We start from the raw sequence: 16985 nt of genomic DNA on the forward strand, positions 1-16985 counted from the left end.
ATATATATATATATATATATATATATATATATATATATATATATATATATATATATATATACATAAATAAAACACCCAGCACGGTTTATCCTTCAAGCTCGGGTCCTCTACCAGAGGCCTGGGAGCTTGAGGGTCCTGCGCAGTATCTTAGCTGTTCCCAGGACTGTGCTCTTCTGGACAGAGATCTCCGATGTTATTCCCGGGATCTGCTGGAGCCACTCGCCTAGCTTGGGAGTCACCGCACCTAGTGCTCCGATTACCACGGGGACCACCGTTACCTTCACCCTCCACATCCTCTCGAGCTCTTCTCTGAGCCCTTGGTATTTCTCCAGCTTCTCGTGTTCCTTCTTCCTGATATTGCTGTCATTCGGAACCGCTACATCGATCACTACGGCCGTCTGCTTCTGTTTGTCTACCACCACTATGTCCGGTTGGTTAGCCACCACCATTTTGTCCGTCTGTATCTGGAAGTCCCACAGGATCTTAGCTCGGTCATTCTCCACCACCCTTGGGGGCATCTCCCATTTTGACCTCGGGACTTCCAGGTTATACTCGGCACAGATGTTCCTGTACACTATGCCGGCCACTTGGTTATGGCGTTCCATGTATGCCTTGCCTGCTAGCATCTTGCACCCTGCTGTTATGTGCTGGATTGTCTCTGGGGCATCTTTACACAGCCTGCACCTGGGGTCTTGCCTGGTGTGATAGACCCCAGCCTCTATGGATCTTGTGCTCAGAGCTTGTTCTTGTGCTGCCATGATTAGTGCCTCTGTGCTGTCTTTCAGTCCAGCTTTGTCCAGCCACTGGTAGGATTTCTGGATATCAGCCACCTCCTCTATCTGCCGGTGGTACATACCGTGCAGGGGCCTGTCCTTCCATGATGGTTCCTCGTCTCCCTCCTCTTTCTTGGGTTTCTGCTGCCTGAGGTATTCACTGAGCACTCGGTCAGTTGGGGCCATCTTCGTGATGTATTCGTGGATGTTCGTTGTCTCATCCTGGACTGTGGTGCTGACACTCACCAGTCCCCGGCCCCCTTCCTTCCGCTTAGCGTACAGCCTCAGGGTGCTGGACTTGGGGTGAAACCCTCCATGCATGGTAAGGAGCTTTCTTGTCTTTATGTCAGTGGCTTCTATCTCCTCCTTTGGCCAGCCTATTACCCCAGCAGGGTACCTGATCACGGGCAGGGTGTACGTGTTGATGGCCCGGATCTTGTTCTTACCATTCAGCTGACTCCGTACCTGCCTGACCCTCTGCAGGTACTTGGTGGTTGCAGCTTTTCTAGCGGCCTCTTCATGGTTCCCATTTGCCTGCGGGATCCCCAGGTACTTGTAACTGTCCTCTATGTCTGCAATGTTGCCTTCTGGTAGTTCGATCCCCTCAGTTCTGACTACCTTCCCTCTCTTTGATACCATCCGACTACACTTCTCCAGTCCGAACGACATTCCAATGTCATTGCTGTATAGCCTGGTAGTGTGGATCAGTGAATCGATGTCTCGTTCACTCTTGGCATACAGCTTGATGTCATCCATGTACAGGAGGTGGCTGACAACTGCTCCGTTCCGTAGTCGGTATCCGTAGCCAGTCTTGTTAATGATCTCACTGAGGGGGTTCAGGCCTATGCAGAACAGCAGTGGGGACAGAGCATCTCCTTGGTAGATCCCGCACTTGATGGTGACTTGTGCTATGGGCTTGGAGTTGGCCTCTAGTGTTGTACGCCACATCCCCATTGAGTTCCTGATGAAGGCTCTTAGGGTCCCATTGATCTTGTACAATTCTAGGCATTCCAGTATCCAGCTGTGGGGCATTGAGTCATAGGCCTTCTTGTAATCAATCCAGGCAGTGCACAGGTTGGTCAGTCTGGTCTTGCAGTCTCGGCTGATTGTTCTGTCTACCAGTAGCTGGTGTTTTGCGCTTCTGGTATTCTTGCCAATTCCTTTCTGTGTCCCGCAGAAAGGAATGGGTCATGTATTGACCCATGTGCCTGTTCATCTTAGCCGATATGATGCCTGACAGGAGCTTCCATGTAGTACTGAGGCAGGTTATTGGTCGGTAGTTGGAGGGGACCGCTCCCTTCTTGGGGTCCTTGGGGATCAGGACCGTCCGGCCTTCAGTTAGCCATTCCGGGTGTCTCTCGTTAACTAGCAGCTGGTTCATTTGTGCTGCCAGACGCTCGTGGAGTGCAGTCAGCTTCTTCAGCCAGTAGGCGTGAACCATGTCGGGCCCTGGTGCTGTCCAACGCTTCATACTGGAGACCCTTTCTTGGATATCTGCCACTGTGATGGTTACTGGACCCTGTTCAGGGAGGTCGCTGTGGTCAGCCCTCAGATCCTCTAGCCACTGAGCATTGCCGTTATGGGTTGCGTTCAGTACTTTTGACAGTTCACTCTTCGGCCGCTCCATCTTATTAAGGAACTTCCACATACATAAATGTCAATTTCAAAACTCAACCCCATCATTTAATTTGTTTTTGATTGAAATTGAATATTACTTAAACTCTCTTAAATTAACTTCCAATAAAAAAGGTTTATCATTGATTGAAATTCATTCAGAAATGTTTAACGAATGAGCTGTCACAACTTTCAAGTACAAAGTTATGAAGTCTGTCACATTCCCCCCTTTTGTTTCTTTTTTCCTTTATTTATTTATCCTTCTTATTTCATTGTGCTGTATATTGTTACTCTTATTTGCCTTGTATGTCTACTGTACAAACTGAACTGGAATGACTGTTCGCTTTATAATTTCAATAAAGTTTGGGGGAAAAAAAACCCCTCTTCAGCCGCTCCCTTCTGCCGTATTTTGCGGCAAAATTATCCACACCCACCGCCGCGCTATGAATTGTGGGATATATGGGACCACAAAGCGTGCACCGGACCACGCTTGATATTTGGGGAAATCGACGGCGCATTTGAAGTATGCATTTGAAGTACACTTCGAATTGGGACAGCCGTCGTCGCGTGGCGGTGACGTAACCGCACTTAAAATGCGTACTTCAAGCGTGCAGACCCTGAATTGGGACACAGCCAGAGGCTCCGAAGAATTCCAAGAATAAAGTCCCAGAGTGGAAAACTGTCACACCTGCAGATCAAATCACATAACGAAGAAGAGTCCGGGCAAAAAACCACATCTGAACGATTCAAGAAGGAAATCTGAATCTTACAAATCTGACTGGAAGTTTTTTTTTTATTATAAAATCTGTAAATAAAAAAAAAAAGTCTCTTTCAAAAGTAAAAAAAGTACCAAAGTAACAAAAACCAGAAGAAAGCCAGAAGAATAAATCAGCGTCTGCAGCTCTGATTGGCTGCTGAGAACGCGCGTTTTCTGAGCATCGAGCAGCTTTACGTCACACTTTCAGACTTGGGGCTGACGTGCTCCGAGGATTTTTCCTGACACTGTCGTTTTCCAACCATGTGATGTCACCTCACCTATGACTGGACGCCTGCAGCTCACAGGTGGCAAAGCAAACGTCACCAACAGGAAGTCTGAAGCTTGGTTCAGGTCCTGGTGAGGAATTCTTCATTTCTTACCGCCATCTTCAAATGTTCGAGCAGGCGGTGCCTTAACTGTCGTTAGGAGATTTTACAGCTGTTTCTGCAACTCTGAGTCGACGGGCTGAGGGGCGGCGCCCGGATCAGTTTGGGCTTTTTCAGCAGCGCCCCCCCAGTCCTCTTGGTGGCGCCGTAGTGGGCGCTGGCGGTGACGGAATAGGAGCGTCCGTGCATCATGCGAGCGTTGAGGCCGTTGGCCATAGAGAAGGACTTCAGGTGAGACTTCAGAGCCAGTGGGAGGGGCAACTTGTCGACCAGGTGGACCGGCGTGCAGGAAACGATGGAGCGACAGCAGAGGTCCTGCAGACTGAGCACTGACACACACAGAGAACCAATCAGATTACAGCGCTCACAGAGAAGAACCAATCAAAACAGGGAATCATTATAAATTTATTGTATTTCATGAAAAAACACTTTATCAATAAAGTTATAAAACTTTAGGAAACAAATTGAAATATTGAATATGGAATCATGTATTTGTACAATAACATATGTTTGGATACATTTCCTAATATTTTAGGACTAAAGTCATAAAAATTTAGGAATAAAGTTGTAAAATATTCCAAGAACATTAATTTAGCAATAAATGAATAAGATTATGAAAAACATATTTCAGCAACAAAGTGAAAATGTTGTATTAATAAAGTGACAAATAAAAATAAAGTTGGAATATTTCAGGAATAAAAAGTGTTTTTTCAGGAAAGAGTGAAAGCAGAACGATGTTTTTGTGAATGACGTCTGATTTTATCCTCAGTGAGGCGGAGCCTCCAGCAGAGGGCAGCGCAGAGCTGAACGTCCCATTTTAAAGCTGCATCACAGACCTGCAGGGGGCGGAGCTAATGGCACACCTTTACTGGGCCTCCACAGGCGCTCCATGCCGTGTCTCATCAGCACGATTCGGGCGAGCTCCGTGAACGACTCGGTGATATTGAAGTTGCATAGCGGGCTGACCTCGAAAAAGGTGACGCCCAGTTTCTCGGCGTACACCTGCGCCTGCTCCGTGGTCACTTGACGCTTGTAGGCCAGGTGCAGACGGTTGCCAACGAGGATCTTAGGAACTCCTGGGGCATGCTGGGTAAACGGGGAACAGAAAGGAAAGGGGGATGTGGGTCTTTAAGCACACTCAGTGTTACAGGTGTGTCAGGTGGGGGGAGGCAGCTTAAAGTTAAGGGAAACGTTTGAAGTACAGCAACCTAAAGAGGCACTGCCTCAGCAGGCGTGGGCGCCGTTTTGACTCAGTCAGAGTTTGTGACATCACCGGTCAGCTGTTAGATAACAGGAGAGCGATGGAGAGAGAGCTGACTGCACACACACACGATCGATGGCTCACCTCGTCGATCTCTTTGATCCACCTGTCGATGCCGTCAAACGACCAGCGGTTGGTGATGTCATACACCAGGATGACCCCCTGAAAACAAACAAACTCACACTCTCATCAGCGTGTTTACAGCCTCTACAGATAATCTCACCGTCATTACATCACCTGTTTAAATGAACGCTTAAAGGCTGCATCGCTGGGGGCGTGGCCTCTTTGACTGACAGGTGTGAGCGCCCTGCTCTCGGGCCAGCGGGCCGTTACCTGCTCGCCGTGACTGAAACTACAGATTCAAGATCAACTTTTAGCCTTGCCGTGGCAACAGTGACACCGTTTCCATGGTTACATGTCCTCTAATAGCCCTGGTGAGCGACTACAACAGAACAGCTTCATTCAGGGAAACGTGTTTTCTCACACTTCCTGCCACCGCCTGCTGCCAGAGTCACATGGCTCCATGTCCAATCAGGGAGCAGCACTCACAGCTGGTCAGCATCAGCATCTTCAGCCTCGAAACCCCCAAAGCGTGTCTAACACGGTGCTTCAGAGCACGTTTGAAACTAAAAACCAGTTTAAAACTAAAAATGTTATTTGTTCGGAAAATAAGATGAACTCATGTTGATCATTCTGATGATAGAACCGTTACTGCTTTACAGCAGCCCAGGGGTTCGTTTACATTCAGTGAAGGTCAAAGGTCATTAGGAGAATGGAGAACTCACCCCCAGGTTCAGTGAGCGCCCCCCTGTGTTTGTCTGCAGCAGTGCACTCGGTGCTCACCTGTGCTCCTCTGGAATAGGATCGGAATATGGTGCAGAACCGGCCCTGCCCCGACGTGTCCCTGAAACAACACAGACCAGGAGAGGTTAAAGGTCACCGTGGCGACGCTCACGCCTCCAAACAAACATTACTCAGAGTCTTAACTAATGACTGTGAAGCTGAAGGTCAGACTGGGATGAGCTCTCCCGTTGTCCAGCCTTAATGGGAAAGAAAAAACAAACTCCCAGCTTTACTTTGGAGAGCCGTCTCACGGGGCCGACTTCAGCTGCCTGAACGTGAAAAAGGTCCAAACACAGGAAGCCGAGCACAGAGCCAGTGGTGTGGACTTTGGTCTCGACCCTCTCAGACCGGTGACAGTGTGCGTCCTGGTTTTAAGGGTTCTGTCATGAAGTCGTGGACAGATTAGGATTGAAGTGTTCCCGAGGCTCTGGAGGAAGTGTGCACAGACATGGTGGGCTGGGTTCTCCCCTCACTCTTATTGTGAAAGGTCAGTGCTTCCTTCAGTTCAGGTAGAGTCGTGGTTTCTTTCTGTTGTTGTGTTTGACTGGATTCAGAGACTCGAAGCTGCCCAGTGTCTCAAACTCCTGTTAAAAACCTGCTTTTTTAAGCACACAGTCGTATTTACTGCTGATTTCAGCTGAGGCTGTTTTAATTGTGCACCTGCTTCACATTTTCCTACAAGATTTAAGACATGAAAGGTGGCTCAAGACTTTTGCACAGCAGCGTCCTGACTGTGGTGATGAACATGTGCACAGATGCTTGTCTCCGCCTCCTCCTGCAAGCGTAGCGCGCTCTGTGGGTTTGTTGTTCCTGTCCACAGTAAGAAACGCGAGTGTGTCTGAGCACCACAGCAGGGGTTTGCTTGGCTCATGAGCACGCGGGCGGGGAAAAGATGGCCGCCAGTTATCAAAGTCAGAGCGGCAGATCCAGACAGGATCATCACACACACACACACAGCGTCGCGTCCTCTTAAACATCAAAGCGGCAGACTGAACATGTGACGGCGCCTCGGCTGAAACACGTTTCTACAAACACGAGCGAGTTTGTGCAGAGCAGCAAACCGTCATCACAGAAACAAACTGAGTAGATTTACTCGAGTACAGCTCCGCTGATTTCATCCAATGACATCTTTTATGCCAAAGTGAAAGCATCAGTGCTGCAGATGCTCTTATGATGGCATCATCATCCTGGACTGGTCCTTCAAAATAAAAGTCCTGGTCACTTCCAGGTTAGTTTGTGTGACGTGTCCAGCAGGGCGGGTCACACGCATCTTGTGTGGTTACGCTTTTACGGTGTTCGCCCTCTGATGACGACATCCTGTCAGCTGCAGCATCAAAGGAGGTTTTGAATCAGACCTGCTGTCAGTGTCACATTAAGGCTTTTAATCATCATAAGTTATTTTCTTTCCACTTTTATCCACCACACACCGCTCAGGCTGTGCTGTCAGCTGCATTCCTCTCAGTTTCTTTGGACATAAAACTGAAACGTCAAACTAAAACTGAAGGAATATTTTCACTGAGTGAAGCGAGCCTTTAACACCCGTCAGGCTGAAGCTGGATGAAGCTCAGTACCTGAAAAAGCTTTTTATTGGGTAAACGGGCCTCACATGCCTCCTGTATATTTTGGTTGTCCTCTGCTTTCTTTCCACACAGACTGATAACATGAGACGTAGGCAGCCGTGTGAACGACGGCGTGTTCGTACCAGAGCTGCAGCTTCACTCTTCTCCCGTCCAGGAGGATGGTGGTCGTCTTGTAGTCGATTCCTGAAAAACAGCAGAAGGAAAGATTCAGATCAAACCAACGAGCAGCAGTTTTAGATCCAACGTGCCAAACATCTCAAACATGCATCACAAACAGTGGCGGTCCGAGCCTGTTTGGCGCCCTGGGCCCAGCAAATGGGCATCAGAAAACCGATCAGTGCCTATGCCATCCCCAATATACGCTGGCATGACGTCGCAGCAGCATGAGTACGAGCAATTTTTTTTTTTTTTCCGCAGATGCCCGTGATGCCACCCCGGGCAACCGCCTATGTTGCCTGTATCAAAAACCTCTACTGATCACAAATAACATCAAATCAGAAAAGAATGACTTTGACTGTGATGAATGAATTTGTGAGGGCCAGCCAATCAGAACAAACAAAGGCACAGTATTAGAAGGAATCGTCAATCATGCAAAGCACTGCAGCAGGTCTGAGCAGATACAGCGGTTCATGAGGAGTTCACGTCCATGGCTTTATGTTGCTAAACCACGTTGTTCAGTTTAGGCTGTAAAAACAGTTTGCTCTGAATAAGGACTTGCTCAGCTTTAGTTAGTAACTACATTTAATTAAAGGGTTATTCGTGAAACCCTCATATATTCATGAACACTTTCACCAGAGCCCTGCAGCTGCCCAAATCCAGGTGTGATGCTGGGTATTCAGAGCGTCCTGTGCAGGTGTGTGGTTTCTCTCCAGCTTGTTACTGGTTAGCCGCTAATATCAGGCGACTCTCACAGGGGACAAAAGCAGAAAGCAGCTCGTCTCTTCTGTAACTGTAATTATTATTAGCTTCCTGAAAATAACCACAGCGCACTTTGACGCGTCGACACACGCGGCACACGCTCACCGTCACGTATGTCACGGGAAAGCTGCTGGGTGCAGGAAGCAGGGCTGGACTGGGACAAAAAAATCGGACCGGCCCACCAGGTATTACAGGAAAAACCATAAAGCCTTTGAATGAAAACACTGTTGTGACAGTGATGTACAGTCTTGTTGGTATATGCATGATTCCTATACATTTTACATCATACTAAAAACTTTGGTTGTAAGATTCAGATAATTATTTATTAAAAGCGAAACATTTTAAATGAGAATAAGAAAGTATGTCTTTGTGCCCCCCTCTCCCTGTTAATGCCCTACCTGCCCCCGTGGCAAAGCTTTGCTAGACCCGCCCCTGCACAGTTACCAGCTGTCAGATACTTAGAAAAGGATCCTGGGGTTATTTGTCTCTCAGAAACAGTTCATAACTTCCCTTCAATTCAGCTGATACTAGAAACTAATATTAAATAAATTCTAACAACAGCTGATCAAGCTTAAACGTGCTGCTGTTGTTTAGCGCGACATCAGCTGGTTTCTTCTTTCTGGCGCAAAGTGGGCGATAAACAAACAAGAGAGCCGATCAGCTGATCACTGATCACTTTCATGATTGAAGTAGCAACAGGAGAGAGAGGGGAGAGGATGAGAGGAGAAGAGGCACGGTTGGCAGTTACTAACTAACCTTGTGAATAAAATAAAGTTCACTATCAGTAACATCATAGCACCACCCAGCTGTATAGAAACTCCGTCATGCTAGCTAGTAGCAGTACGAGTTATTGTAACTGACTGTAAAAAGTCAGCACAACAAAAATAAACTAAACTTGGTTCATATCTGACCCAGATAGACTGCAGCTCATAACTTCTTACCTGGAGTTCAGTTCACCGCCTCGGGTCTCTGCTCCTCCTGCCTCCCCTTCCCCTCATCCACCTGCTGGCCTCTGTGGAAGCTCCGCCACAGCCACCAGCAAACAACTGAGTTGTTTTTACACATCTGCCAGCATCTGGCCAATCCACCACCTCTCATTGTTTATACCGTTACAAAAATCAAAATCAAAAATCACCATGGCCCACAGGCAAATGCCTGTATGCCTGATGGCCAGTCCAGCTATGGCAGGAAATAGGAGATTCCGGGGGATGATGCTGCCCTAAGCCCAGTACTACTATGATAGAGTGCTGATGCTAGTGGGACGGCCTTCTGTGGTCCTCCATCAATGACCTAAGATGGTTCCAGTGTCACTTTGACACAGTTTACAGTATATGTGCTTAACTATTAATGACACAAACGACTGGTGTGATATGACTCCGTCTCTCTGACCCAACACTGACAACAGGATTAACTTTGACCATTTTTGCCTCTTTTGTGGGGCAGCAGCTTCACCTACACCCACATGTAGACCACAACTGCTTCCTCGTAGTGACAGCTACACGCACAAAGATGTGGAGCGAGCTCTTAGAGCAGCTTCAGCAGAGGCTGATTGCACGGCGTCTACCAGCACTGAAACGAAACTGCTCTGACTAAAACAAAATGAGCTTTACATTTCACGTGTACTTGTTAAGATTTGAATCTTAAGTCATTTTTTTATTCATTTACTAGTTTTGACTAGTAAAAGCATAAAAGCAAAAACAGACAATACTAAATTATGAATACTGATTCCTGTGTCCATGCAGGTTGAATCCCAGCCAATCCCTGCACAGAAATGTCCAAAGATGAGTTAATAATTCTAAGAATTCAACTGCTCAACGAACAGAAAGAGGGCTCCCTGATAACTGACTATAAATTAATAATGTGCTATTAGCAAAGAACAAACAGTGAAAGCCAGCTCCTCGTATCGAACACGTATATGAAAATATCTGCGGGAGAATATCCTGAGAGAACAAGACGTGATATAACGTAGGAGTTATTCTGGGAGACGTAAGCCCCACCGACACACGCTGTGTCCAAGTTATTGCACACACACACTCTGGTGTGCATGATGCATGAAGGGAAAGTGGAGTTACATAACAGGCTAAAACAGAAAGGTCTGCTGACAGATGTCTAAACAGCAGAGCGCTGGGAAACGTAGCTGCTGCAGGGTGACAATAAGAGCTCCATGATTCAGTTTAAACACCAGCAGGCCCGAGTGCACGAAACAAGATTCCTTTATTCAAATCTGCACAAATTGATTCATCTTTGTTCTTTCAGTGTGACACAATAACTCCTAAGTACAGGAGGCGTTACTGAGACTTGTCTACAAGAGTGTGAGTCAACTGATTTCACAAAGTTCTGTGTTTTTATTGTATAAACAAATAAATAAGAAGAATAAAACAAACATTGAAATCAAACAAAGCAAACTAACAGTAAACAGTTTCCAACAATAACAAATAAACTGGATTAGAAATAAAATTAAATTTAAAAATATAAAACTGCAAAACTCTGATTAGCGGTTGTTTGTAGCTTAGCCACACTACAGTTAAAACAGCCTTGTAGTGCACAAAAATAATAAGCAGCTTCTTATCTTACATTAGCTTCATGTCCTGCTCTCAGATATTAGCCACGCTAACACTACGATACGTTAGCTGACGTTAGTCGAGAAAATCATCTTTTTATGTTGCTCTAGCTTCATTTACTGCTGTTAGCCTATTTAAGGTTTACCTTGTCTAAGCTAATGTCACATTAGCACGCTATCTGATAGCTTTGTGTCCCATTAACTAAGAATTGATAACTTAGCCACATTAGCATTGTGTTAGCTTCACAGTAGGGGTGGGTTTTGATGATCGATTCATCGATTAAAATCGATCCTGGCTTGGATAACGTGATATCGATTCATTCAAATCCTGAATCGATTTTTTAATATAAATTTATTTTGCCCGAAACGCCAGAATCTCAGGTTAAACCTCACAAAATTTCAACAATCACCAAACAGCTAAAACAGTAAATGAGAGCAGGAACACGGCTTCTGCACAAAGACGTGAACACAAAGCGCCGACGCATCAGAATCAGTGAGATGTGACTTTCTCACCGACGGCACGGACACGGTCGGGGCTGAAAGCGACAGCTCGCTGATTCTGATGTGTCGGCGGGTCGAGCTTTGTGTTCACGCCCTTTTTGCGCTGATTCTAAAGCTGCAGGTTTTATCTCTCTCCAAACAATATTGACCGAACCAGCAGCAAAAGAAGATCCAAACTACGCTTCACACAAACATGAATTCACTCTGACTTTTGCTGCTTTGCTTCCACCAGGATAAAATCACACTTCATGCACAGCTCTCTCTCTCTCTCTCTCTCTCTCTCTGTTTTCTGCATTATTCGCTTGCTTGTTACGCACAAGTCCACTGTTGTTTACAGGCTGTCAGCCACTGTTTTTTTCCTTTTACTTACTTCCGAAAAGAAAACCTAATTTCTGCCGTTCAATACTGAACAAATGTAAACTTTTTAAAATTATACAAAATGCAAAACGCTGTGTCTGTAATAAAACCGCTGTTACGTCAGAGGTGATGTTCATATGTTGATTAATGGTTTTCTTTCGTTTTTGATGTACTGCAGAATATTTTTATAAAATCCAGAACAGGAAAATCAACTTCATGTTTTTCTGTTTTATCCTCAGTTACTTTGACACAAAGGCCTCGCTGTGATGCTCACACCTTTGATAAAGTCTCAAAAGTGTCAGCTTCCTTTTTATAGATACAAAAATATGTAAATGTACTGATCTGAATTATAATATTGCTGACTGTCTGAGGCAAAATTTCCCAGATTCGAATCGAATCGATTCGGGACTTTGTGAATTGGAATCGAATCGATTCTAGAAATCAGTGACGATATCCAGCCCTACTTCACAGCCTGATGTTGGCCCTTCTTGTGTTAGCTCTGTGTTATAATTGAGTCTGAATAATAAAACAGGCAGTATTATGGTACAGATTACCCCTCTTTAAGTTTTCTTGTAACACCTGGGCGAGCAGCCACACGGATCATTTTATCAGACTGTTAGTAACTCTGTTTGGGAACTGAGGGGAGATTTGGACTCACAGATGGTTAATGATGTCAGAGGTTCTGCCGTGCTGCTGCGTTTTGTTTCAAACAGAAATATGACCACTTACATCTTTGTGTGCCATCTGTAAAGAAGTCCTCACAATCAGTTCAAACCCAAACAAACACATCACCTCTAACAGTATTCTTCATGCATAGTGAAGGTCGGCCTATCTGTAAGAGCCGGTTCACACTGGAGGAATGAGTCAGCCTCTCCTGGCAGCACCAGCAGCATCATTATACCCCCACCGAGCAGCTCGCAGCACCACCACCACAACCACACAAACACTCTCACAGTGCACATTTGGAGTAGATGGGAGAGTGGAGTGTTTTTGTGGAGTTACACAACACTCAGAAGGATGTTATAAAAGAGCCGATCGTGGCGTTCAGACCGTAAACAAGCGCTTGGCCCGTCTTCGCGTGTCTCATTTGGGAGTAATTATCAACGGCTCATAAAAGCACAGAGAATAAACTAGCAAGCTGTTTGTGTGCATTTTTCCGAGCTCGCGTCAATGCTAATCAAGGCTTCCCCATGTGGTCTGGCTCAGCTTTGCACTGCAGCCAGCTCTTCTCTGGACTCGGCAGGAGAGCAAAGCCCCCTCCTGGACCTGAGAGCCAGAAATCGTCCCACAGTTTCACCACAGCTATGTCTGTGTGCCGTCATGCCTCCCGTTAGAGGAGATGACCCAGAAACAGCAGAAGCCTGCGGTTTTCCATCAGCCTGAAACCGTCCTCACACCAAGGAAAACCCAGAAACGGCACGACTCGAGGCCTCTGCTGATGTCGCTGCTACTGATTAATCCACCCAACGGTCGTCACGTCTGAGAGACCAAAGACAAAAAATTACTAAACAAAAACTGATTTCTGTTCATCAGCAGTGTCACAGCTGAGGTTCATCAAACATTCAGATCAACATGTCCAACGTAGTTCCTCCAGAAAACCACAGACCTCTAGTTTTCCTGTTACTGTATCAATGAACACTTTATCCTACAGTTTCCACAGTTTCTCAGAACCCAGGATGTGTGTTCAAAACCAATTTACTGCATGAAAGGACAAGGGCCCAACAGTATGGTGCAAACTGCGCCCAGTACAGAGGCAGCTGCATTATAGTGCTAACATCTGCACAGGTAGCATGCTAACACTTAGCTAGCCAAGAACCCAGACTGATGGTAAAGCTGGGTGTATGCAGACCCCGGCCCAGCAGCCAGAGCCTGAACATCAACGGGTAACAAACTGATGAGCAGTCAGCCTGCAGCCTGTTCCTACCAGTTCAGAATCACCGTGGTGACCACTCCAAAGTGTCTTTGTGCTGGTTTCCATCTTTGCTTTTTGTTCATCCCTGAACAATAAAAGAAAGAGCGTACCTGTGTCCTCATGAGGACTGTGTTTCAGGACAATTTACGGAGTAATCCTTCATCTCATACGGAGACAGCTGGCTGCCCCTCACAACAGAAGGTTTAAATAGCAAGTGGGCGGGGCTTCTGTGCCTGAGATTGACCATATAAGGATATAACCTCCCTATGACATCATACAAAGCCAACACCATAAAAAACTGGTGTAAACTGAGTGTTTAGATCTGAGCTTTGGTCTCATAGTGATTAATGAACATAGGCTGAGCTGATTATTGTCACTGGGACAGCAGATAGATGTCATTTCACTGTTAGGAGACACAAATATTACTGATGGCGTAGCTGTGTGGAATATTTTAAAAACAGGATAATTGGATAAAACTTACTACAGATTTTTATACATTTTCTATTTTTTGAATTTACTTCTTTCACTTCAGAATTAGACATGAGAGTACAGCCTTCCTTCCTCCAGGATGATTCAGAGACCATGTGGGTGTTTTTCTGCATCCACAAAGCATGGCACTGGCCTGTCATCTGTGACCTTTGACCTCCTCACTGCAGGCTGTGGCTGGTGATGTCAGCAGACCTTTTTATGTGCAGGGGAGATTTTTTGGCGTGTGAGGACTCATCTCCTGAGCCAGCAGACTGTTCTCTGCTGGTAAATCGTTTTCTGTCCAAGTATAAAACATGAAAACACGTCTGCTGTAAACAGGTGAGTAACATCACCTGCTGCTGCTGCACGTCACGTCTGACCACGGTGGAGCTCAGATCATCTATGAAACTGTCCTAAAAGCTCAGTTTGGACTTTTCTGCAGAGAGATGACAGCCGTGTGCAGGATGTTACATATTTAAATATGAAATCAGTTTTTATGACAGCAGGTTGAGCATGTGGTCATGTGACTCGTGAGCACAGTGTGTTACATCGTGTGTCAGCGCGTGAACTTGGAGAGCTTCGACTCGTCCTGTCACCCTCCTGCAGGCCGAGCATGAGTCATGAGCAGCTGCCTGCCAGCGCCACACACAGACACACACAAACGTACACACACACACACACACACACACACACACACACACACACACACAGACACACACAGACGTACACACACACACACACAGACGTACACACACACACACACACACACACACACACACGCACACAGACACACACACACACACACACACACACAGACGTACACACACACACACACAGACACACAGACACACACACGCACACACACACACACACACACACACACACACACACACACACACACACACACACGGCAACACGGCTTCAATATTACAAACTAAAACGGTGTGTGGAGCTTCTAATGCTTCCCAGAACAAAGCAACACTTCACTGCAGTTCCTCTGACGTCCACAGGGGGCAGGCTCTAAAACCAGCCAATCACCACTGTTGAGTGACATCACAGTGATTATGTCCAGTTTTTATACGCAGTGGATCCAAACCATCAGTTAGTTGGATGGTGTCTGCTCACCAGAGAACAATGCATATCTTAACAACTATGGCTCTTATTTTGAAAGAGTAAAACTTGTGAACCAGTTAAAATGCTTTCAATAATAAAATACACTCAGCTGTTTATTAAAGTAAACGTGAATACATTTATTTATTTTTAAGAATAAACTTGTGAACTTATTTCACAAAAACAGCTTTTTCTTGTAAACTTTAATCACTAACTTTCATTTTTCAACTCAGAATAAAATCTTTTCATAAGGACTAATAATAACTAATAATAACATAATTCTTTTCTTTTCATAAAGCTTTGATGTCAGAGAGGCTGCTGTGGACTGGAGCTCTGATGGAGGCGCTTAAAGTTTGAGTGAACATGAAGTCAGACTCCTGATGGAGGACTCGGTGTCAGCAGCCTCCACAGAGATCACCGGACAGCTGACCCTACTCCCCCCACTCACCCATGTTGTAGCCGTACGGGGACTCGGTGGCTCCGTCCTGCAGGCTGGCCAGGATCTCGCCCTTCCCCACGTCGCTGTCGCCCACCAGCAGGAACTTGAGCAGAAAGTCGTAGGCGCGCGCCGGGCTGCTTCTGTGGCTCATGCTCGCGGCGGGTGACGGCTGTGGTGTCCCATCCTGAGATGAGAGCAGGCTTACACCTCTTCCCCCCGCACTCAGACTGGAGCGTGTTCAGGAGCTGCTCGGAGCGCGTCCAGCTGTGCCATCGGCGCGCTTTTACGCACGACAGTAAAAATCCTCTGCAGGTTCAGGTCCAGGTCTGCTCCCGGACTGAGGAGCAACTCATGGATCTCTGGCCTCCCCCCTCCCTGCTCCAGCTGAGGAGGTGAGGGAGGGTGTTTATCTCGGTTCGATTGGGTAATCGTTCGAGTTGCTAGGGCAACCTTGAGTCAGGATTGGACGTTGGAGACGTCCATCAGCGAGCGGGACAAGCTGTGCGTTTGGCTCACTAAGTGACGTCAAGCTGAACAGAAATAGAAAAGGCAACAATTTCCTGTTTGGATTGAGAAAATAAAAGCATGACAGCGGCTGGGCGGAAGAGATGCTTTACACAGGAGCAGTCTAGAGATGAGCCTTCGGACAGACAGCAGTCCGGGTTTGATGAGGCTGATGTTCAGATCAACAAGTGCAGCACTCGGAGCAGACTGAGGTTACATTTGCAGGAGATATTTCATGATGTCCATCTGCGTCTCTCTGAGTTTTGTGAAGCAGTGACTGTTGGAAATGTCTTAATGCAGTCGAAGGAAGAAGTTTTCCTCCATCAGCTCACACTCGAGTAACCAATCACTGACTGAAAGCGTGACAATGTTATTTATACAGCACCAACTCACAACAGCAGTCACCTCAACAACATGTTTTTGGCTGTTTTGGCCGTGCCCACCCTGACAAAGATGAATGACATATTTGGTTGCTGTAAAACCACAAACTCTGTGGCAGGGTTGGTCCTTCCCGGGAGTAGGGAGTGGGGGAGTTATCTTTTTTTGTGTTGTGCTCTGGTTTCCCAGAGGCCGAGGCACAATAACAGCAACAGCAGATATAAATTCCTAACTTCCTGACAAATAGACCACAGTCTGTCAGACTCGGCCCCCACCGGTCCAGCACCATCACACTCAGCACCGGGTCTCCACAAGGATGTGTTTTGAGTCCCCTCCTGTTTACGCTCTACACATCCGACTGCTCCCCTACCCATCTCTCAAACACCATCATAAAGTTCGCGGATGACACCACAGTGGTTGGACTCATCTCAAGGGGGGATGAGTCGGACTACAGAGATGAGGTCAACAGACTGACTGAGTGGTGTTCAGTTAACAACCTCCAACTGAACACCACGAAAACTAAAGAACTTATCTTGGACTTCAGGAAGGGCAGAGCAGACCCGGCCCACTCTACATCCACGGGAACTGTGTGGAGAGGGTACGCTCCATGAGGTTTCTGGGCGT

General features: G+C 46.5%; 1 protein-coding gene across 1 annotated transcript; it reads right to left on the reverse strand.

Annotated features, from left to right (window-relative positions):
• Positions 1–1826: 1826 nt before the first annotated feature.
• rab40b (RAB40B, member RAS oncogene family) lies at positions 1827–15861 on the reverse strand. Its single transcript, XM_004565270.4, has 6 exons — positions 15489–15861; positions 7337–7397; positions 5635–5695; positions 4876–4953; positions 4394–4616; positions 1827–3859 (listed from the first exon to the last, which is right to left on the reverse strand). The coding sequence occupies exons 1-6, from the start codon at positions 15628–15630 to the stop codon at positions 3567–3569; spliced, it is 858 nt and encodes a 285-aa protein (XP_004565327.1). The 5' UTR covers positions 15631–15861; the 3' UTR covers positions 1827–3566.
• Positions 15862–16985: the final 1124 nt, after the last annotated feature.

This window comes from Maylandia zebra, linkage group LG8 (assembly GCF_041146795.1).
Source record: "Maylandia zebra isolate NMK-2024a linkage group LG8, Mzebra_GT3a, whole genome shotgun sequence".
Taxonomy (NCBI): Eukaryota; Metazoa; Chordata; class Actinopteri; order Cichliformes; family Cichlidae; genus Maylandia; species Maylandia zebra.